Source organism: Lepidochelys kempii, chromosome 6, assembly GCF_965140265.1.
Source record: "Lepidochelys kempii isolate rLepKem1 chromosome 6, rLepKem1.hap2, whole genome shotgun sequence".
NCBI lineage: Eukaryota > Metazoa > Chordata > Testudines > Cheloniidae > Lepidochelys > Lepidochelys kempii.
This window is the reverse complement of record NC_133261.1, coordinates 23,391,979-23,415,889: the sequence shown is the minus strand read 5'-3', so window position 1 is coordinate 23,415,889 and position 23,911 is coordinate 23,391,979. Positions and strand designations below refer to the sequence as shown.

General features: G+C 44.5%; 1 protein-coding gene across 2 annotated transcripts; it reads right to left on the bottom strand.

Moving 5' to 3' along the window:
- Positions 1-6,900: 6,900 nt before the first annotated feature.
- On the bottom strand, positions 6,901-20,170 carry TALDO1 (transaldolase 1). Of its 2 annotated transcripts, XM_073347146.1 has the most exons (8): positions 19,942-20,167; positions 12,445-12,568; positions 11,164-11,271; positions 10,216-10,347; positions 9,714-9,889; positions 9,346-9,543; positions 7,930-8,075; positions 6,901-7,124 (listed from the first exon to the last, which is right to left on the bottom strand). In XM_073347146.1, the coding sequence occupies exons 1-8, from the start codon at positions 20,036-20,038 to the stop codon at positions 7,092-7,094; spliced, it is 1,014 nt and encodes a 337-aa protein (XP_073203247.1). In that variant the 5' UTR covers positions 20,039-20,167; the 3' UTR covers positions 6,901-7,091. The 2 variants fall into 2 exon arrangements, with proteins under 2 accessions (XP_073203247.1, XP_073203248.1); XM_073347147.1 differs by lacking the exon at positions 10,216-10,347 and having other exon boundaries at positions 19,942-20,170.
- Positions 20,171-23,911: the final 3,741 nt, after the last annotated feature.

Genomic DNA, 23,911 nt, shown 5'->3' with positions numbered 1-23,911 from the left:
TTCCTAATTCTGTTTGAAAGAAGGACTTAGTCACGTCCATGTGAATCCCCCATCCTACTTTACAATTACATTAACCCTTCTCATTCTGAAGAGCTGCATGTGATTCGATAAACGGACCCAGTGTTCAGCAAGTTTAAATTGTAATCACTACATTGACTTCAGTGGAGTTCTACCAGTTTTCACCAGCTGAGCCCAGGGAATGTTACCAAGGCCATTCAGTGCTCCTATTTACCCTGTCCTACAATGCAAGGATGGTCAATGAAATAGAAATGCAATACGCTGTAAACAGGGAAGAAAGAGGGAGGGGACCGGATTGCTAAAGTTTATGGGTAACAGGATTTCTCTCTCGATTACTTGAACTCTGGCCCAGTTTGACAATGACCAAATGTTGATTCTATATGACGACTCTGGTCTAGATGAAACACATGGGTGATTTTAGTCCTGTTCTCAGTGGTAAGATGCCATACAAACTATGATGCTAGCTGGTCCTGGCAGCAGAGAACCAAAGCATGGGGTGGATGTGGAGAAAGGACTACCCTTTTGTCCCTAGAGATGATCAAGAACGAAGAGCATTGTTGTGGCAGGGCCAGGAAACTTGCATTGCAGCTGTTCATGCTGTACCTCTTCTGCAGCGAGAGGCTGTCAGGCCCCAGGGCTCAATCCCATTTTAAATTCATTTATACGTTTCTTTAAAACCATGTAAGTAACCTGTGGAACCCACTGGGACAGGAACACCAAACAGGGCCTGATCCCCAGCTCAGTGTAATCAGTGGTACGATTCCTGTTAACATCAGTGGGGTTCAGATCAGGCCCATGGTGAGCTAGGTTCAGAGATGGATTACCCTGTTTTATGGGCATGAATAAAAGCTTCTTACCAGAGGAGGTAAGCTGATTGCTTGTGGATGGCTCAGAAGGGAACTCTTTCTTCTCTCCTTGATACTGCTGCAAAAATGTCCATGTGCTTTATACAGAACATTACTGGAGACAGGATACTAGATTAGCTGGACCAGTGGTCTCTTCCAGTGCAGCAATGTCTCTATCCTTAGTGACTTCAGAGGTAACAAAAAGGCCTTATCTTGTATGCCTTGCATCCCCAAACCTCCCACTGCGTTCAAGGGTGTTAAGGCAGGTCAGATTGCATTGTGATAGTGTTCCACTTTGCCCATTGGTAGGAACTGATGGTGTCTTACTGCTGTGGTGCCATTAGTTCCCATCGTTTAGATTTGTAGAAGGAACATAGAGGAATAACAGCACCATAATGTCAAGTCCTTAAACCACTACTCCCGAATTCTAAACGCCCCCCCCCCAGCATGGGATTTCTGGTTTGCTACTAATGGCTTGTATTGCCACTGCTTTGCTTTATGTAAATAAGACACACACAAACACACTCCCACAGCAAACACTGGTGGCTCTCAGGAGGAAGCAAGAGGAAAAGCACAACCATGGCTATTTATTCACACACATCTAGCTTTTAACATCTGCGGCCAAATCGTCAGTTTTGCTGAGCTCACTGCTAAGAAGAAAAGTAAGTGTGTCGGTTGGTGAGTGGAAGGGGGGGGGGTTAAATGGGGCAGCGGGAGCAAAATGGGGTAGAGAGGTTACTGTAAACCACCTTTCTACACCAATCCTAGCATCACTGAGGCCGAAATGGCCCTCGGTCTCAGAACAGCCAAGGATCAGCTGGAGTCACGGTATACGCCAACCTTGCCTTGGACACATCCCTGCCATGCCCCCTATACAGAGACGTGGGAGTAGATAAGAGTATAACAGGGGTTCTCAAACTGGGGGTCGTGAGATTATTACATGGGGGATTGCGAGCTGTCAGTCTCCACCCCAAATCCTGCTTTGCCTCCAACATTTATAATGGTGTTAAATATATTAAAACGTGTTTTTAATTTATAAGGAGGGATTGCACGCAGAGGATTCCTATGTGAAAGGGGTCACCAGCACAAAAGTTCGAGAACCTCTGGTGTATATTATGGAAGCGTTTGTCATAGCCATGTTTGTAGTAGTATTGTTAATACATAGCATTTTAACTAATTAGTATGTTCAGCGGGCTGCTTGTTATGTCCTGTAAATGGCTTCCTGGATCCAGCTCTTAACAAGGTAGAGCAACACAGATAATCAGACTAGAAGCCAAGGATCTGGTTCCTGCCCCATACTCTCGGTTCTGTTAATTGACAGTAATATATAGAACCACATTCTTAAAAATATCTCATAGTTACATCCCTGCTCTTGCTTTATGTGCTCTAAGAGGTCTCCAGTTAATTTGGCTAGTCCCTTGGCAGCTGTACCCCTTGCCAGCTCAGACATGCCTGCAGCTCTCATGTATGGTGCAATGCAGCCGTTGGATGACAGCGATCACACACAATAGTAGGTTTCAGAGTAGCAGCCGTGTTAGTCTGTATTCGCAAAAAGAAAAGGAGTACTTTTAGGAGTCTCTAAGGAGTACTCTAAGGAGGCACCTTAGAGAGTGACCAATTTATTTGAGCATAAGCTTTCGTGAGCTACAGCTCACTTCACCGGATGCATTCAGTGGAAAATGCTCACGAAAGCTTATGCTCAAGTAAATTGGTTAGTCTCTAAGGTGCCACTAGTACTCCTTTTTCCACAATAGTAGTTTATCGTCACTGAACAAAGGCCTCTGTCTCTTGTTGGAAGAAATCATAACTTACTGTATACTTCACTTAACATGTAGACTAAGGCTGCATGTTTTGGAATTTCAGAGTTTACAAAGTAGCTTAGTAGGAACTGAGCATTACCCCCTCAATGTATATTCTAGAACTGAAGTCAAAAACCAGAGAACCTACAGAGTTGTTTTCTGAAGACTCTCCCTCACTATAATTTAGATTCAGCTCACTTCTTAGCAGAGGATAAACACTCCACAGGTTTGCAGATGCCTAAAACCTGTGCTAGCACTCAGAAAGTTGTCTGCTTTTTGACCTGCCCTGCCCTGGCTTTGGTAGGCAGTTGGTTCAAGATTGGTGCCTCTTGAGGCGTGGGCTGGTTCAGAAAAGACCTGAAAGTTGTAAGCGTGTCTTGACTCTAAGGAAAACCTCACTGTCCTGTTTTCTTTGAAAGACCTTGCTGCAGTGACCTCCATTTCCAGAAGTATTTCTATTGTTGTATTGTGGTACTGTTTAGGAGCCTGAGTTATGGACCAGGATCCTGCTGTGCTAGCTAGGTGCTCTACAGAGAGACACCAAAAAGGTGGACCCTACCCCAAAGAGCTCATGTTCTGAAGAGACAAGATGGAAAAACAATCGGTTTTACACAGGAAACAAAAATTAAGTGGCTTGCCCAAGGTCATCCAAGGGAGGGAGGGTAATGTCTTTGGCAGAGATTGACAATGGTTCTGGGGCTAGGGAAGCTTCTTAGTGCAGTGCTGCTTACTGCCCTGTGGGAGAGCTAAATTCCTGGGCCTTGGCTCTTGCTTGCAGGTGTCTGCCATTCTGAAATCTATGGGACTGTCCTGATTCCGAGTACAGCCTGCAACCCTAATGCCTGCATGATGAGTCCTACATGTATTTTTACTGTTTAACTACAGGCAGTTTGCAAACTCTCCTTTAAAAGCTTGGCTAGGCCTTCAGTTGGGGAAAACCAGTAGGATTTTGCCTTTCAGGGGCTTGGTTTTTCTCTTTTTAAGGTGCTGGCTTTTGACCTCTGGAGGCTATTTATCCATGGAAAGTTAAGCTTGCCTTGCTGTATCTTATGCCTAGAATGAAGCTGGGATACTTGATGCTCCATCTTATGCTGAAGGGCAGCTGAGAAGGAATGCAGTTTTCCCATGCAGCTCTATATATCCTCAGTATGGGCATGTGGATGCCTACGCTGAGCAGACACTGCTTACTGAAAAGTCTCTGATCAAAGGCACAGATGCACCTGAAGTGGAGCACCCCCAGGGACACTGTTTGAACACTTGACTACCCATTCTATGCACCCAAATTCATTTAAGTTAAGTTACTATTAGGTTTTAGTGGGAATTGGAGCTGCCTCTAAAAACATTAATGGAGATCAGCAAAGGCTCTATGATTCTGAGTGTGACTGAATTACAGAATGCAAGGGAAAGTGAAAATTACCAGTCAGCTGCCTTCTTCCATGGTGCTAGCACCTGAATGCAGACAAGGCTTGCTGAACCAAATTCTGCTCTCAGGGCCCAGTAAAGTTAGTGAGTTACATGTACACATTCAAGGGAAAAATTTGGCCCCTTGTGTCTTGTGCTGTTGGGGTGCTTGAGCATTTTCTTCTCTAGCAGAATTGTGCTAACACCAACATAAGAGGAGCATTCCCCCCTCTGGCCTTAGCTAAATTAGGTTGCCAACCTTCTGCACAGTTACCTACTGACAATGATGACTAGTCCTGTTACTTGTTGGGTTTTTTCCTAGTACTGTTCAATGTGAATGCATGGGTATAACAGAGCAGATGTTCTTGATGTACAAGTTTAGTGCTGCTTTTTAGGAGGCTGAAAGTTCAGATAAAATTTACTGAGTTAACATCAATGTAATCAGGAAACCGTTAATTGTGTCAACGTAGGGCCACATCCTCCTGACATATAATTGGACCCCTATAAACTAATAAGACAGGAGGCAGATTTAATTATGAACCAGAAAAGAAAATACAGCAAAAAGGACAGAAGCAGCCATGCACTGATTGAGCTCCACTGAGCATTCTGCACCAGAGAAAGAGAACTCCCTGAATTTAACAAGTGTTTTAGGAGGAATAGCCCTTTCTTTAGAGGAATGGGAGTATATGCTCTCATGCTACAAAGGCTTCATTTTTTGGAAGGGGAGGAAGCTATAAACAGGGAGCTGTTCAGAATGGAAAAAGGCACCTTGTTGAGATGGGACTAGTTGGAACTGATCACTTACTAGGCAATAACAATGGAGTAGTTTGTTCCAGAATTTCAAGTTAATGTAAAGTGACCAGGTTAGAGTGATGGTTCAATAATTTCAGCTGCTTGATTGTTTAGAGTTGCAGGGATTTTGAGTGTCAAGTCAAGGTTTTGATGTACTTCCATAAAATGCCTTTAAATGTTTTAGGCTTTATGCAGCATGGACTGATTATTTTGTCTGATTTTTGGTCATTAAGTGGTAGAACATGATTAAACATTTGTGCTAGAATCTTTGCAGTATTCTCAGGACAAGTAGAAATTTTTTCCAACTTTTTTTTTTTGTCTACTTGTTTCACAACCAAAGCAGCAATGCCTTTGGTACATAGATGAAACTAGTTGGTCTCAGTCTACCATTGCAGAGGAATAGTGGCTGGCCTCCTGAGTGGCAGTTCAATAGGTTTGACATGGTATCTATAGGGGTAGACCTCTTCTGCACCAGAAGGTGTTCCTGTCAGGTCAGGCTTAAGGTACAGGGTGGTAGAGTATGGGGAAGCTGCACCACAGGAACCAGAGATTAGAGGCCTCAGCTGAAGCAATGGAGCTAGAAGCTGAAACCAAGTTACTACTGCACAAAACCAAAGGCAGCAGGAGAAAAAGAACCATCAACTTGTTTTGCTGTTCACTGCAGAACTTCTAGTCTAGGCCTGAAGGGAATGGTAGGGTTTAAGCTTGGAGTCTGCAGCAACACTGGACTGTCTCTGAATTCTACAGCCAGGCAGTATTATCTAGCTGTTAGAACAGGTATAGAAGCTCTGCAGCAGAATGGGGGTTGTCTGGCTCCTTAGACAAAACATTTAAGCCATTTACCTTGTGAGGAGTTTTCTTGACACTCTACTGTCCCTCTCCTCTTTCCTTCCTTCCCCAATATCCAATCTCCTTAGGAAAATGTTTGAATGTGCATTATATAAGAAATCAAGCTTGGCAACTTTGATTTAACAGACTTTCAGGGCCTTGTACCATCAAAAGCTGGCTTTCTGCAGGCTTCTGTCTTCTAGTTCCTTTACTGGTGTAAGTTAGAGTTCTGTGTAAGCTCAAAAGCTTGTCTCTTTGAGCAACAATTAGTCCAATACATAAGGAAATGGGGTGGGGTAGTGGAGTCAACTGAAAATAGCAAGTCTGTAAATCCACTGGTAAGATTTAACACCAAGTGGGGAAAAGGTCTGAAATCTGCACTCATATGGTGGTGTGTGTCCTGGCCCTGTAAAACGAGGGTCCCAAACCACTGGACAGGCTGCCTCAAATGTTTGCTAGAGCTAGGGCATATGTGCACACACAATGCAAGTGAACACTGGTAATCTCAAACTACCCCCAGGGAATAAAATACTTGCTCTTACTTCAGAAATGAAGTATGACCAAGGCAGGACTCTAACCTTCTATACCTAGCTCAACTGCTAAATCATTGTGTAGGTCTGAGCAAGTCTTAACCTTATTCTTCAGCTATAAAATGGGGTCGCACCTAGAAGCGTAAAGTAACAGTTCTGAGATCAGTGAAAGGAGTGAGGAAAACCCATGGGCTCAACTGCTACACAATTTGTAAGTTGCTATTCCATGCTTTTACAGCCACAACATCTAAAACAAACAAACCAAAAAATGTATTAAGTCCACTTACAATAAATGAGGTATTTTGACAGGCTGCTGGCCTGGGATTCAGGAAACACAGCTACAAGTGACAACTTCACCCCACTTCCAGAATACAAAAGTCTGTAGCTTTTTTCCAGTAAAATCACACCCATACTCATAATAGATTAAAAAACTTAACAAATCTTCCTAGCCTGGAGAAGTTATTTTGATTAGTTATTTTAAATTGAAAGGTACTCACATATGTACTGTGGTTTTGGAGGCTGTGTAAGTATCTCCAGGATAAAATACTTTGTTTCCCTAGTATCATCTGGAGGTACATTTAAGGGTTTAAGAATAGTTAGCCACTCACTTTCACTAGAATTAAGTTGAAAAGAGGTGGCAAGGAGTACAGCAATATGTAAATATTGATCTAAACAAGTGAACAGTGAAACTTTACACAAACTATTTTAATACATTGCTAAAATTGCTACAAAGTGAAGTCTGTCCCTTTGCAAGTTGATAAAAAAACACATGGAAAACAGAAAACTCTCCACACATAGCATAAGACTTTACAGGTATTTGTACATCCATTTTTAATAATCCCACTCATTCAGCCATCACAATCCAGCAGGAACTTTGTCTACTTTCCATTTTTAGTACTGAACATTCGTTCCTAGGAAAAAAAGAATCTGCAGTTAGCATTTCCAATAGGAGTCCTAGATAAGTCTGAAAACTGCAGAGCTTTTACACCAGACTAAGCCAGTACAATAGTAATTATGCAGTCAACATGAGCAGTGTCTACAACTGATATGAAAATATACATGCAGATTTAGTACAGTCAAGATACTATTAATTCACCTAATTATTTAGACTGGCATTTTAAAATAGTGGACTATAAAAATGGCACCTTACTCATTTTCCCCCATGCATCCTGTGTTTTACTGCCAAAGTTGGCCCTAATCACTATGAAAGTACTGAATTTTAGTGTGCCTCAGACACAAATACTGATAGATTACTGATTTGAGGTGGAAACTTAATTTTCAGATTCTATGTCAGGAATTTGACAGCCATACCAACTCCTCAATGTCACCTGCTGACTCACATCTAGCTGTAGTGCAGTCTTGATTAGCTACTAGATAAATACTGCTTTGCACTTGGGATAACATTCATGTTGGTTTACATCTTGTATTAGTCAGTGTTCACAGGAGGCACAACAACAAGACAATTACATATACACTGGAAGGAAGACGCCCAGTATGCATTTCATATGCTATCTAGGCAGCTAACCCTCTTTGCACATAGGAATGGTGATCTAATGCAAATTGTGATAAATATGGTTTGCATACAAGCCTAGCTACCAGAATAAACACTGCTTTAAATCAAGACAGCATCACACCTCATGTGTGGATCAGCTGGTGTCATTCTGAGGGGTCTGGAATATAGGCATATACAAGTTCAGCATAGAATTCAGCAATTACCTTTAACATTCTCTCCAATTTAACTGCATCAGCAGCAAATTTCCTGATCCCATCTGATAATTTCTCCACAGCCATTTGGTCTTCATTATGTTCCCAGCGGAATGTCTTCTCATCCATGTGGATCTTCTCAAGGTTAGATGTCTGAGCTATACAAAGGGAGTTGTAATAGATAATCTATAAAATATTCTAATTCAAATACAAAAGATTGTCATCCAAAAATAAAATGCTCCTTTAACTCCCTTATGTAGCCCCCTCCACATTAGCTGAAGTTTGAAAGGTTTTTCCAAACATTGCTGATAAGGTAGTCAGACTTACTGTGTGACCACATTTGGGGGAATAAGTGCAGATATTGTTGATTCTGAACTGCTACCTTAGGGGAAGTTATCCAGTTAGTCTAAGTTTTAGGCTAAGGCATTGATGTTTATAATGTTTGTATCTGGCTCCTAAATGGCACTAAACTTTCAGCCCACAGTACAAAAAAAATTACACAAAATATTCTGTAGGAGTGAGCAAGGACTCAAGCAAACAATTGGTTCTGATTATTCAGCAGATGCCTAACAAAAGCTCAATTGATAACAAGCCTGTCAACTGCTTAGAGCCTTAAGTAATAGAGCTCATGATTGCAGCTGTGCATAATTCCCATTCTGAATTTTGTAATTTAACATTTGTTTATAAAGCTAAGAGGAAGGAAAGAATGGTACAGCTACCAGGACCACATGCAAGAACCACCACAGTGAAACATTGCTAAACTAAACAAGTTGCAACACTTTAGTACCATTTCAAAAGAGACCAGTTTTTAAAAACTCTTGTTTCAAATGTTGACTGTTGTATAGGTGTATGATCTCTTCTAGCCTTGTCTGAAGTCCTTTAGAGGACTTACATTCTTGCAAAATTAGTGTTCAGCTAAGTTTATTGCTCCAAAGGATTTTGTAAAAACTGTCAAGTCCCAGGATACAAATTAGAGGTGTTTTCTCCCTTCCACCCCATTGTTATTTAATAGAAGTATCACTGTTTAAACTGAATGTCTTCTTGACTTGAATCTGGGTTAGTTACTGGCTAATGCATTCAAAAGGACCCAAGATAGTAAATAAATGGAATATAACTGGTTACATACTAGATCAAAGGTGTGGAGAATACTGGATTCCCTCAACAGCAGTGCCACAAGGACTGCTGATGGCCACTGTGGTCATGAAGACAGTACAAGGCAATTACTGTATCTCTTAAGTAGATCAGCCAAGTCTTACCCCTTTAAAAAAAGTTTGGATGGAGGCAAGAAGCACTAAGTTTAAGCTGAAGCTATGTACTACCACTTACCAAAGCTGGCTTCTTCCATATATCAGCTATGTTCAGTAGTAAAGAGGAGTCTCAGGATTATGGAACAAATCTGTATTCTACAAGGAAAGAAAACTAACTTACCATCTTTAGCACTGAGTGTGGGAGTTAGCTTGGTGTTCTCTTTACTGAGCTCTCCCAGAAGCTTAGGTGAAATGGTAAGATAGTCACAGCCTGTCAGTGCTTTAATCTCCCCAGTGTTTCGGAATGAAGCACCCATCACAATAGTTTTGTAGCCAAACTTTTTGTAGTAATTATAGATTTTAGTGACACTCTTCACCCCTATGAAGAAAACACTGGTGATTTTCAAGACAATGTTTTAAAATGCAAAGATTCTTCATTGTAAATTTTAGTACCCAAATACTGTATTTTCTAGAGTAGTGTTCATAAGAGAAGATTTAAAAAAATAACTTGTAGTGAACTTTTTCAATTATATTCAAAGGCAAGCTTACCTGGGTCCTCTGAGGGCTCATAAGTCTTCTTGTCTGTGTTTGCAACATGCCAATCCAGGATACGACCTACAAATGGGGAAATTAGGGTGACCCCAGCTTCAGCACAGGCCACTGCCTGAGCAAAGGAGAAGAGTAAGGTCATGTTGCAATGGATCCCATACTCCTCTTCCAGAACCCTGCAAAAAAGGGTCATCTTAGAATGGAGTCTGTCCTCCCCCTCCATTCAGTCTACAATCAAATAGTTTAATAAACTTCATAAATAAATCTGTCACTAGTTACTGAACTATAACATTGAGCTCTAAAGTAATGATCTAGCACTAGTAGGAGTATCTTTGTCCCACAACTCAAATAAAAAAAGTCTTGCTCATGTTAGATTTAACCGCACTAACTGAATTTACTGGTGAATGGTTCTCAAAACAGCCAACACATTGAGAGGATTTTTTTTAAAATGTATGACCAGCCATTAGAAGCATTAAAGTAAATACCAGCTACAGACACTTACTTGCCTGCCTGAATCCCCTCCCACGTCGATGACAGTTTTATGAGGATGCGATCTTTACCAATTCCTGCTTCCTTATAAAGGTCAATGAGGCGCTTAGCTCTCTTAATCATTCCTTCCTTATCAAAGGACAACCTTTGAAACAAGAAAGGGATTGAACCAAGTTACGAACATTTGTTTTAAGTCTATATCCCAGATCCATCTTTTTCTAGCTTCCACCAACAGATAATGGTAGACTGATACATGCTCTCACATTGCGAGATCGTGGCTATTAGAGTGGCTCTAATTTAGCCATAATAATCCGAAGAACTCTCCTGCACCCTGTATTAAAATTTAACACCCAATAGCAGCTTTTTTTACTTGGGGCTGTAGTTAAAAATCTACCAAAGCATTAAAAAAATTGTAAAACATTCTCTAGGATTGAGTGGGCCCAGAGCTCAAGAAAACCCAAGGATGTTTCTCAGGGAAAGATTAAAAGTTATTGCTTTAATTTTCATACAGAATTTAGATTCTGAAAAAGTAGAAAAGAATCAAGGAAGTTAACAGGCCTTACCGCAGGTACTGTTAAAGCAAAACCACAGTGTACCATTTTGTAAGTTTTGGTGGGAGAAGGGCAAAGAAAAGAAACAACTCAACTCTTAAGTTTAAATCAAGTAAATAAATTGAAAGCCTGAATTTCTTTAAGTCAGAAGAATGGTAGACAGATTGAGAACGTGCTCTGTGCCTTAACTATGCTGAAGGTGAATCCTATTTACAACTGCCTTGAAGAGTAACCCTATTTCACACTTAGTTTAGTCTAGCATGCAGTAAAAACCTAGATAGGCAAATTGTGACTTCACAGTTCAATTAAAACAGAAAAGGTAGTAATTTAAACTCCGAACATTTCACTGTTACAAGATCAGAAGATTAGGAACACCTTGGTTACAAATTGCATACAACATGCCTACAAACCTTGCATCTACTTCTGTGGACACACGACCTGGTATCCTCTTCAGTATTTCTGCCCCAAACGCCACAAAAAGTTTGTCGCTTGCATTTTGGACCTGTTCATCATCTGACCTGAAAGAATGAAAATTTAATGAGTGAAATGTATGAAAGACTGCAGCTAGTATGCTAAATCTCTTTGGCTCCCTCCACATACAGTTCAAGCCTTTAAAATCACTGAGTAGTTCTCCCATTCCCTATTTATCCACTCTGGTCTTTTGTCCCATCTATGTTTCACCAATACTACCAGAGTCCATACGCCATTTCTTCCTTCCATAAACATCTGTGCTTTCCTTCATGATGCTGCCTATTCATGGAATGCTTTCCCTGAGCAAGCCCACAAAGCTACTTCAAAAGGGATCTGAATTCATAGATTCATAGATATTTAGGTCAGAAGGGACCATTATGATCATCTAGTCTGACCTCCTGCACAATGCAGGCCACAGAATTTCACCCACCACTCCTAAAAAAGACCTCACACCTATATCTGTGCTATTGAAGTCCTCAAATTGTAGTTTGAAGACCTCAAGGAGCAGAGAATCCTCCAGCAAGTGACCCGTGCCCCATGCTACAGAGGAAGGCGAAAAACCTCCAGGGCCTTCCAATCTGCCCTGGAGGAAAATTCCTTCCCGACCCCAAATATGGCGACTCACTTCTCTTCACAGAGTATGTCTGCACAGCATCTAGACACCCACGGCTGGCCCATGCCAGCCAATAGGCTCACACTGCAGGGCTGTTTCATTGCTATGTAGGCTTCTCAGCTCAGACTGGAGCCTGGCCTTCAGGACCCTGTGCATCCCCCTCACCTTTCAGGTTCCTGGAGCCCCTGGGCTCCAGCCTGAGCCTAGAAGTCTACACAGCAATGAAACATCTCCATAACCTGAGCCCCAGGAGCCAGAATTAACTGGCACAGGCAAGCCATGGGTTTTTCTTTGCTAGGTAGATACACACATAATGTTTACCAGAAACTACTCATCAGGGATAGTCTTTACAGTGCTAAGGATAAAACCTCACACTGGATTATACACCTATCACATGTGGCCTGTCACCATCTTCGCTGATTTGTAAGTTGCATCCCTTCACCCACACTTTGTTAGCCAGTCTTCTAGACTGCGTGTTTTAAGGAGTAAAACTCATGTTTGCTTAAGTTATAAAAAGGCCACAGAACACTGTGGATGCTATTGCAAATAGTTACATAAGGCATCAGCTGTCATAACTAAGCCTAATTAAATTAATGGTCTTACTTACCCACCAAGTTTTTTTCCATACTCAATAGCATCCTCTACTAATTCCTGGTAAGCTGGCATTTGAGCAGCAGCTAGTATCAAGGATGGATTTGTAGTGGCATCCAGAGGCTTGTACTGATCAATTGCTACAAAAATAAAGATTCCTAGTTTAAAACAGGTTACCCAGCCTGACCAATGAAGTATTATGTTACAGTAGTAGGATCAGTTAACATGCCTCTTAAGCAATAAAATCTATATCAGAGTTAAGTGTTTTCTTGAGGCAGGAATGGTGCAGTAAGAGGCTGTCTGCAAGTCCGGGGAATGGTGCCAAAAGGGTCTATACCAGAGGTTCTCAAACTCAGAGGCTTGCTCTGTGAAAGGGGTCACCAATACAAAAAGTTTGAGACCCACAGGACAAAGTGGTGACTGAAAGCTATAGTGACAAGATCAATTTATTTAGTACTTGAGCTCTAGTGTTTCCAAAGAGGAACAAACCATTGGTCAAGATTCTGTAGGAGTTACTCATCTATCTTATATAGGTCCTTATTGTGTCCACTGCTGCAAGCAGGTTTTGGGGGGCCACCAAGCAGGGCCAGCATTAGACTCACTGGTGCCCAGGGCAGAAAGCCAAAGCCTGGGATTGAAGCCAGGGCCCTGAGCCCTGCCATCCAAGGCTGAAGCCAAAGCCTGAGCAATGTAGCTTTGAGGGGGCTCCTGTGGTATGAGGACCCCAGGCAATTGGCCTGATAGCTACCCCCTAATGCTGTCCCTGGCTTTTATATGCAGAAAAGCAGTTTGACACAGGTGGGCCATGGAGTTTAACAGCATGTGGAGGGGGGGGGGGAGAAGACCTCAAAGAAAAGAGTTGAGAATCCGTTTCAGGTGACACTAGATGTTTACCACAAAGTGGTTCTTACTGTACTCTGTCTGGTTCTAACATGTCTGAGTAGCTGAGCAGCCTGGCATGCAATGTTTGACTCAGCAAATAGTTTTATAAGCAGAGATCACTGTAGAGGACATAAGGTTTCTTGAAAGAGCTAAATGTCAAAATTATGAAAAATTACCAATTAATTTTTCTGAATGCTTTGCACTCTAGGAGGGAGATTTCATTTTAGAAAATTCTACTTAATTTTGATAGATCATGTTTGGATACACTGTACAGAAAGCTACACTTTCCTAGCAGCTTCCTTTAAGTAAAGATCCTGGTTCTCTGGACACATTCATCTTAACCATAGGTCCTTCAGATAAACTGGAAAGAATACGTTTTCATTCACTCTCCATGTTTTATCTGACAACACAATGCAACTCCAAGATGGGTAAGTACTGATAAAGCTCATTTGCAATACACATCTGGGTAAAGTATCTTCTAGGACTAACATATATACTGCATGTCATGTGTTACTGAAGTCTGCAAAATTCAATTATGCTAAAGATAAAAAGCAAATGTTTGACACTTCTGATGTGTCATGTGGGTATATGATAAGGACTGACTTTTACGGTATCCCCTCCCACTAGAAGCATAGTGTCATTCAGCACTTTCCAGTAACTAACTATGATGTCACAGTTGAAGGCAGAGTTCAAAAGTTAGCTCCCTATAGTAAGGGGCTACATTTCAGCCTTCCAGAACAAGTTTTCAGCAAAGGTTTAACTAAGGATTCTGAATCCTGCTCACTGCTACAGCATCTGTTTAATGTTGATTGGCTGGAGAAATGTGCAGAAGAATAAGTACATACTGGTCTGGCCCATACTGCTGCACCAACAAGAGCAGCAGACTGAAACTAACAGTTTAATAATTTATCAGGTGTTCTTCGCTTTTGCTGTGAACATCACTTTTCTGCAGATGGAGACAAGAGGCACCTGGCCCAATGTTTCAGTGGAAACACACTGGTCAGGACTAGACTGTCCTTTGCTCCTTACACCAGCAATTTCCCCTCCTATATAAGGCAATAAATATTTGTCAACACTTGAAAAACCACAATGCTGGTGACTGGTGTCAACAGCTGCAGCTGAACCAGTCCCAAACACTAACCGCAAATGTAGCCAAGCACAAGCTACGTTCAGAACGGTTTTAAAGTGCATGGTTAAAATTTGCAGCTAGACAGTGCTCAGCACCTGTTGCTAACAGATAATAGGTATTTCATACTGTAGACAAGACTACAGAGTCAATGTTTTAAATTCCCATATGCTCAGACATGAGGTCCTAGAAGTTCTGTTAAGGGCCACCACTAGCCATACTTGATAGTGCTGAAGATTCAGAAATCGACACCTTATGCAAGTTAATATATGAATAATTCATGTATTGACAAAATAAATGGGTTACATCTGGGTTCAGGACACAGCACCATTATAAGAACTAATTTTTCTTTGTACAAAAGTTATGAGACTGACTTGAAAGGTAGCCAATGCTCAGGAGAGTTAATCCCTTTGTCCCCATAGCAGCTGGACATCTCCTGTGAGGACTGTGGCTTGCACAAAACACAAATTGGTTCAAAATTTTACATGCATTAAATTTTGTTGTCCAATTAGCTAAAACCAAGATATTGGGGGGTGGGGAGCGTTAAAGATCTCATGTGGCTCTTGATGATCACCTCTGCCCAAGGATCAGAGTGTGGACTTGTGTCCTGGCCAAATCAGAGCCTGAGACATTCTCCCTTAAAATTCCTGGGGTTTCCACAGTAGTTGCCTTCCCCCGAAAATTCTTATGATCCTGTTGTTCCACTTAAATCTCTATTGCTCCCTGCTGGTACTTGTATCCACTGTTCACTGCTTGTATTTTTTACCTTTAGTAACCATTCCCATCAGCAAGGCCTGCTCTCTCAGCTACCTTCAGCACAACTGAGTTCATGCTGCAGGAACCTTGCTGTGGCTACTCTTTCTATATTATTTTGTCCTATGGTCCTCTCTACCATACAAGGCCTACTCTTGGGGTCAATTAAGATGCTCAGAAGCCAGCATGCCATATCAGGAGTTAACAGGTTTGTAGAACCTACTCTAATGTCTTAAAAAAACTCATTTAAACTATTTTTACTTTGTCTTTTTGATTTTGGGTCACCAATACTGAACCCCAGCAATTACTTGTTCCCCACTTTTTTCTGGATCTTAGATGAAGCCCAAGTACTGTACCAAAACTACTGTACTATACTCTTGGTCTTAACAGAAGTCACTAAATAGGAAACTCCCATTACTAAAAGCCTTTGGACACAAAACTAAAACATAATTCAAGACTAAGTTAACTGAGCCTGTATATAGTTCACTGAAGCTGGTGAAGCAAATCCTCAATTTTAAGTGTATTGAGCACACTGTGTATTGCTACAGGATTTAAAGAAAAGGAGTACTAGTGGCACCTTAGAGACTAACCAATTTATTTGAGCATGAGCTTTCGTGAGCTACAGCTCACTTCCACTGAATGCATCTGATGAAGTGAGCTGTAGCTCACGAAAGCTTACGCTCAAATAAATTGGTTAGTCTAAGGTGCCACTAGTACTCCTTTTCTTTTTGCGAATACAGACTAACACGGATTTAAAGAGTACTGTATAAAGTCATTTGTGTTTAAGATCTCTTGTACAGAAAAAAATCTAGCCACACCCTTTTTAAATTAACAAAAGGGCTTAGGATTCAGAGTAACAGCCGTGTTAGTCTGTATTCGCAAAAAGAAAAGGAGTACTTGTGGCACCTTAGAGACTAACCAATTTATTAGAGCATAAGCTTTCGTGAGCTACAGCTCACTTCATCAGATGCATATCGTGGAAACTGCAGCAGACTTTATATATACACAGAGAATATGAACCAATACCTCCTCCCACCCCACTGTCCTGCTGGTAATAGCTTATCTAAAGTGATCATCAGGTGGGCCATTTCCAGCACAAATCCAGGTTCTCTCACATCCCCCCCACCCCCATACACACACAAACTCACTCTCCTGCTGGTAATAGCTCATCCAAACTGACCACTCTTCAAGTTTAAATCCAAGTTAAACCAGAACATCTGGGAGGGGGGGGGTAGGAAAAAACAAGAGGAAACAGGCTACCTTGCATAATGACTTAGCCACTCCCAGTCTCTATTTAAGCCTAAATTAATAGTATCCAATTTGCAAATGAATTCCAATTCAGCAGTTTCTCGCTGGAGTCTGGATTTCAAGTTTTTTTGTTTTAAGTTAGCGACCTTCATGTCTGTGATTGCGTGACCAGAGAGATTGAAGTGTTCTCCGACTGGTTTATGAATGTTATAATTCTTGACATCTGATGTGTGTCCATTTATTCTTTTACGTAGAGACTGTCCAGTTTGACCAATGTACATGGCAGAGGGGCATTGCTGGCACATGATGGCATATATCACATTGGTGGATGTGCAGGTGAACGAGCCTCTGATAGTGTGGCTGATGTTATTAGGCCCTGTGATGGTGTCCCCTGAATAGATATGTGGGCACAATTGGCAACGGGCTTTGTTGCAAGGATAAGTTCCTGGGTTAGTGGTTCTGTTGTGTGGTATGTGGTTGTTGGTGAGTATTTGTGAGTGAGTGAATTTGTGTGGGGGGGTGGAGGGTGAGAGAACCTGGATTTGTGCTGGAAATGGCCCACCTGATGATCACTTTAGATAAGCTATTACCAGCAGGACAGTGGGGTGGGAGGAGGTATTGGTTCATATTCTCTGTGTATATATAAAGTCTGCTGCAGTTTCCACGATATGCATCTGATGAAGTGAGCTGTAGCTCACGAAAGCTTATGCTCTAATAAATTAGTCAGTCTCTAAGGTGCCACAAGTCCTCCTTTTCTTTTTGCAAAAGGGCTTACTCATTTTCATGCTAAAGTAAACAAAAATTCCTCTTACATTAACTACTCTGTGCCTCTCAACTGTTTTGCTTCACCATGAGAAAACTATACAAGCCATTAAAAAAAAAACCATCTGAGTAAAATTTATTTCCAGTGAATTTACCAAACCCTGATTTGATCAGGATGAAATATTTGAATCAGAATCAGGGTGTTAAGAGTACCAAGGGCCATTAGTTTCCCAAATGGATAATTTAAACAAGATTTATGGTACATATACTTGTTGATGGTAATAAATGCTAGCTCGGAGCCCTTCACTTGTTTCCATTATCAATATAGGTGCACTCAAGAGTTCTGGTAATAACAGTAACTAGAAGAGTAGGGCTACAATAGTTTCATGCACTTTGAAACAACCATCCTTAGATTTTAATAATGCAAACAATTTTTCAAGATCTCAGTTCAAAAGTCAGTGCTGGTAGGTCATACTTATACATTTGTTTATAGGCGCATTACACAGGTTATTGCAGTGAGGCCACATTTCCACATGTACCCACACATGCCAGGCTAACAATTTCATATTACTACTTTGGATTTCTATGGTCCCTTCCATCCAGAGAGCTAGAATTATTTTACAAAACTAATCAACATGAGACAGATATTATCCTCATTTTATACCTGAAGCAACTGAATCATAGGACAGCTGACTTCCCAAGTGAGTCACAAAGGAAGTGTGTAGAAAAGATGGTATTATGTATGTGATTCCTGCTAGTGGGCCTTCACCACAATACCAGCCTCTCTCCTGTTGAAGTCTTTTCAGTTCTTGATGCATTTATATAGTTTTATTCAGTGTTCTTGTGTTGAGTCCAGCTCTTCTCTGTACTAGCAAATTGCACTTCCATATAACCATAGGATCCCACTGTGTCCTGCAAGACTGACCACAATTTGCAGAAGGCACTTATTCTCTCCATCTGCAGACTCACCACCCCTCAATAGGTGCAATCCCACATTAAGCAACTGGGACGTTTCAGTCTTTCATAACAGCACACAAGTGACAAAACAGCTTTAGGCAAATAACTCTTAGCCAAGTTTAACAAAGGGGTTTCTTTTTATTACAAGGTTATGTTCTCCAAGTAGATTACAATTTAGGCCAAAATTTGCCCAGCCCTGGTCTGCGGGCCACATGGGGGTTCCGAAACTGTATGGAGGGCCAGGTAAGGAAGGCTCTGCCTCCCCAAACAACCTGGCCCCCTCCCCTGACTGCCCCCTCCCAGGACCCCACCTCCACCACCACCCCCCCGTCTCTGACTGCCTAGACCCCTATCCACACCCCTGCCCCTTGACAGGCACCCCGGGACTCCCACACCTAGCCAACCTCCCCTGTTCCTCATCCCCTGACTGCTCCCCTCCTCACGACCTCTGCCCCATCCAACCACCCCTTGCTCCCTGTCCCCTGACTGCTGCCCCCCACCCAGGACCGCTTGCCCCTGATCCAACCCCCCCCACCCCCTTTCCATGCCGCTCAGAGCGGCAGGACTGGCAGCCATGCCACCTGGCAGGAGCTTGCAGCACCACCACCCAGAGCGCTGGCAGCACAGTGAGCTGAGGCTGGGGGTGGGGTGGGGGGGGCTGAGACAGACAGCAGGGGAGGAGCCGGGGGCTAGCCTCCCAGGCCAGGCAGGATGGTCCAGCAGGCCAGATGTGGCCCACGGGCCGTAGTTTGCCCACCTCTACCTTAAACCAAAATACTTAGGCTGTCTACTCTAGAGAGCTCCCAGTGGCACTGCTGTACCAATACTGTAAGATCTCTTGTGTAGCTGCTCCCAGTGACATAATTAATCCACCCCAAAAAAGTAGCAGTACTGTAGTAGCTATGCCAGAAGTAGAAGCGCTCCCGCTTACATAGCGCTGTGCAGACTACCACTTATGCGGGTGTAACTTACGTCGCTCAGGGAAGTGGGATATTCAGACCCCTGAGCAACATACGTTCTGCTACCATAAGTGGTAGTGTAGATATAGCCAATCCTAACTCTTCCCTTCCATCAGGGAATGGATAATTCCCACTACAGATTATCTCCCATGGTGAACGTTCACAGTGTTTCATTCACGTTTTTCTCAGTTAACACGTGGGGAGGTTCGTGTATGTGGGAAACACTGAGCCCACCCACGAAGGCCCCAGAGCTCGCTAGCACGGTTACACTTCACCGAACAGGAAGTCACTGCAAGGAAGAGGACGTTAGCAGCAAGTGGCCAGACCTTGCTTCCCCTTACAAGCAGCTTCCCCACCCCCACGCCGGGAGGTATCCCCTGCCCTGCTGCTGCTGGACCCCGCGAGCTGAGTGGCAAAGCCGCCCCCCTTCCCCCCGGGGAACGGGGGAGGGAACGAGCCGGAGGGCTCGGCCCTTACAGGGCGGGCGGCAGCCGCCCGCGGCCGCAGAGGAAGGACCGGGCCCCCAGCCGCCTGCTGCGGGAAGGGCGGCGGCACCCAGGGGTTACAGCGAGCCGGGGAGCCCGCACGTCCCGCCCAGCGCTCAGACCCCTGCAGCAGCCGCCTCACCAGAGCCGAGCCCGCCAGAACTCCGGGCTCCCCTCCCCCACACCCCCTGCGCGCGCGCGTGACCGGTGGGGGGGTGGGGGTGGGGCGGCCTCGCCCATTGTCCCTGGGAGTGAAGCAGCCACGGGGGACTGGGACCGCCCCCTACCCTAACGGGGGTAACGGGCCCCTCATGCCTCGGGGGGGCGGGGTGTGACCTCACCGTGGAAGTCGCCGGTGTCCGCGACCACCGTGGTGTGCTGCTTGAGCTGCTCCAGCGCCGACTCCATCTTCGGCCGCTTCACGGGGGACACGGACATAATCCGTTGGGGGCGCTGGCCCAGAGACCCTTTATATACCTGCCGAGGGGCCGCCCCGCGCGCGCTCGCCGCAGCAGCAGCGCCAGGGGCAGGAGGCGGGACCCACGAAGCGCGAGACCGGCGCGGTGGGCAAAAGCGACTCCTGCGGCGGCGCGCGCCTCCTTCCCTGACAGCCAATCACGGCCGTGGAGGGAGGAGGCGACAGCCAATCAACAGCGAGGCGAGAGGGAGCTAGCCAATCAGGACGGGGGTGGCAGAAGAAGGCCTCTGATTGGGTGAGTAGGTGGCGTGTGGGAGTTAATACTTCCTGAAGGCGCCTGAGCGCGAGCCTGGTGACTGATCGCCTCAGCTCGGGGGGGGGATGGGGGACTTCTCCCCTGCTGTGGGGGCGGAGCGCGGGGAGAGACACCCCACCCCCCAGGGGAGGACGCAGCCGGTCACAGCGGCGCGCAGGGCCTGGGTGGTTCCGGCTCCTCTGCCCCCGCGGCTGGGGCGCGAGCAGTGGCGGAGCTGCCCCGAAAGGTCCCTTGTTGTTGGGCCGGGGCTAGGCCCCGGTCAGCGGGGACGCGGGGAAGCAGGTTTCCTGTCAGACGAGGAAGGTTCCCCTGGCGGGCTGTTGACGTGGACATTCAGGATTGCGCGTTTCGCAATGGGGCTCTGCGCGCCAGCCCGACCTGGGCGCGGATGAAGGGCTGTGGAAACTTCAAAGAGGGAACAGGAAGAACTAACCGAGGGGGGAAACCCGAGCTTGAGATGGGCGTCAGAAGGTTTCATGTAGTGGGGGGGACAAAGAAGACACCCTGGCGACAGTATGGTTTTCAACCTGTGGATCCCGCAGTCTATGTCTAAGATTTCCAAAAAGAAAAGGAGGACTTGTGGCACCTTAGAGACTAACCAATTTATTTGAGTATGCCTCCGATGAAGTGAGCTGTAGCTCACGAAAGCTCATGCTCAAATAAATTGGTTAGTCTCTAAGGTGCCACAAGTCCTCCTTTTCTTTTTGCGAAGACAGACTAACACGGCTGCTACTCTGAAACCTAAGATTTCCAACGGGCTCTGCACCTCTATCTGAAAAAAAATTTTAGGGGGGGGTCTGCAAATGAAAAAAGGTTGTAACCCATGGCCCTGGGAAGTAAACAGTAAGTTTACTTCATGAAAGAAGGGGGGGGCCTCAGCCAGCGTTGGTGGAAAATTTTGGAAAGAACTCTGCGTGAAATGAGATCCTTTAGCCAGGAGGATCGCTTGTTAGTCTCTAGAAAGCGTGTTATGACTTTGTTGTAGAGGTAATCCTTTGTTTCCAATATTCCTGCAATCACTTGGATCGCTATTCTTTGACAATAAACTTACTCTTTCTTTTCATTATAAATACAACACTGTGCTGTGGCGTTAAGTGGTGATCCCGAGTTGAATCTTACAAACTGGTCTGCACTGTTCCTTTGGGAACAGCAGGGCTGGCAATTTTGTGAGTGTTCAGTGGATAAGGGGCTGGATGCTGCCAGGAATGCTCCAAGGACTTGGGGGCTGGGGCGTACTTTTCGTTGGGTGGGGTGTGCTTATCGCTACCTGTGCAGCAAGAGGGAGGCCTGGAAGGCAGTGCTTGTACTGCCAGAGGCTTGTGGTTTCAGGAAGCTGATCCACCGCAGTCATGGACAGGACTTATACTAAAGGCAGGTGGTGGTGAGTGTTACAAACCCTCTCTGTTTTACTGAGGTGTGAAAGCAGATGCTCCTCTCCATAGAGAAATGGGGAGTTTGGCTTCCCATTGATGTGGAGGGAAAGGTGGTACTTCTCCCTTCCGTGGAACCAGGGTGTTTGGATGCCCTTTTATAGGACAGGACAAGATGCCACTTCGTTGGGGAAGATAGCACCCCTTGCCCTGTTGCTGGGAGAATGCTGGTACGCCCATGTTAGTGGGTAGCTAATGCTTTAGGGGATGTATGGGGAAAGAATAAAGACCCAGAGTTACTATGCTGTTTTAGCAGCTGTGTTAGTCTGTATTCACAAAAAGAAAAGGAGTACTTGTGGCACTTTAGAGACTAACCAATTTATTTGAGCGAAAGCTTTCGAGAGCTGCAGCTCACTTCATCGGATGCATACTGTGGAAAGTACAGAAGATCTTTTTATATACACAAACTGTGAAAAAAATGGGTGTTTACCACTACAAAAGGTTTTCTCTCCCCCCACCCCACTCTCCTGCTGGTAATAGCTTATCTAAAGTGATCACTCTCCTTACAATGTGTATGATAATCAAGGTGGGCCATTTCCAGCACAAATCCAGGGTTTAACAAGAACATCTGAGGAACAGTGCGGGTGAGGGGGTAGGAAAAAACAAGGGGAAATAGGTTACCTTGCATAATGACTTAGCCACTCCCAGTCTCTATTCAAGCCTAAGTTAATAACATTCATAAACCGGTCGGAGAACACTTCAATCTCTCTGGTCACGCGATTACAGACATGAAAGTTGCGATATTACAACAGAAAAACTTCAAAACCAGACTCCATCGAGAGACTGCTGAATTGGAATTCATTTGCAAATTGGATACAATTAACTTAGGCTTGAATAGAGACTGGGAGTGGCTAAGTCATTATGCAAGGTAACCTATTTCCCCTTGTTTTTTCCTACCCCCTCACCCGCACTGTTCCTCAGATGTTCTTGTTAAACCCTGGATTTGTGCTAAAATGGCCAACCTTGATTATCATACACATTGTAAGGAAAGTGATCACTTTAGATAAGCTATTACCAGCAGGAGAGTGGGGTGGGGGGAGAGAAAACCTTTTGAAGTGATAAACACCCATTTTTTCATGGTCTGTGTGTGTAAAACATCCTCACTGCATTTTCCACTTTATGCATCCGATGAAATGAGCTGTAGCTCACGAAAGCTTATGCTCAGATAAATTGGTTAGTCTCTAAGGTGCCACAAGTACTTCTTTATGCTGTTAATAACAGGTGCACTCAACTGCCCAAGCCAACTTTACCTGTGTGTCTGGTAACTTCAGGTACTGAGTGAACTGGCATGGTGAAAGGAGGCAGATTGTAGGGAAGGCCTGTTTAAGGCGTCTTCCCCGTTTACAGCTGGCCCTTTCTGTCTGGCTCTGTGCGTTTGGAGCATTGCCACAATGCAGATGTAGTTGCTTTTTTTTCCCCCCTCATGCTGGAGCAGGCTGCATATTGAACAAAAAGATAGGTGTACGATGTATGTGGGCTGCATTTATTTGTTTAGTACCTATGAAGCGAGATTCAGGCTGTACCTGCTGGCCCAAGACATTCAACATGCCCATTTTCCCCCTTCACAACTGTAGGCAGGGATGTATTTGCCCTGCTTGTGGATCCCTTGGTACTGTGCACTGGACCACTCTGGGGGTTTTGCATCCCTCCAAACAAAGAGACGCTAAGAATAGCTGCCAGTATGCCCACTAATTTTAACAAAATTCACCCATTTTTAGACATGTTGCTACTCTCTGTTAGATGATTAAAGGACCTGTTCACGGTGCTGTGTTGCTTGAATAGTTGAATAAAAAAGGGTGTTGGGAATGTTCCACAGCCTGTCGACTGGCCTTTGAATAGGCAAAACATGTCATGGAGGTAATGGATTCTGTGACTTCTGCAGCGGCTGGCCCAGAGGTGCCTGAGCAGCTCGGGCAGCCCCTGGGCCAGCCACACTAGCTGCTGCTGGGGCAGTCTCAGGCCATTGCCCACCCCCCAAGCAGCAGCAGGAGTTGGGGGGGGGGCCTCAGGGCTGGGGCAGGGGGTTGGGGCACAGGTGAGGTCTCCAAGCAGCGCTTATCTCAGGGGGGGTTGCCCCAGAAGTGCCAACATGTCCTTTGGCACCTAGGCAGAGGCGTGGCCAGGTGGCTCTGTGCGCTGCCTCTGCC

What these genes read in the sequence shown, in the direction of transcription:
- TALDO1 (XM_073347146.1), bottom strand. Translation starts at nt 20,038, where the DNA reads ATGTCCGTGTCCCCCGTGAAGCGGCCGAAGATGGAGTCGGCGCTGGAG. An exon ending in TATGGAAAAAAACTTGGTGG is followed by an intron (nt 11,272 to 12,444) that starts GTAAGTAAGACC and finishes TCATTCTTTCAG; the next exon opens with GTCAGATGATGAACAGGTCC. An exon ending in TCCACAGAAGTAGATGCAAG is followed by an intron (nt 10,348 to 11,163) that starts GTTTGTAGGCAT and finishes CTTGTTTCAAAG; the next exon opens with GTTGTCCTTTGATAAGGAAG.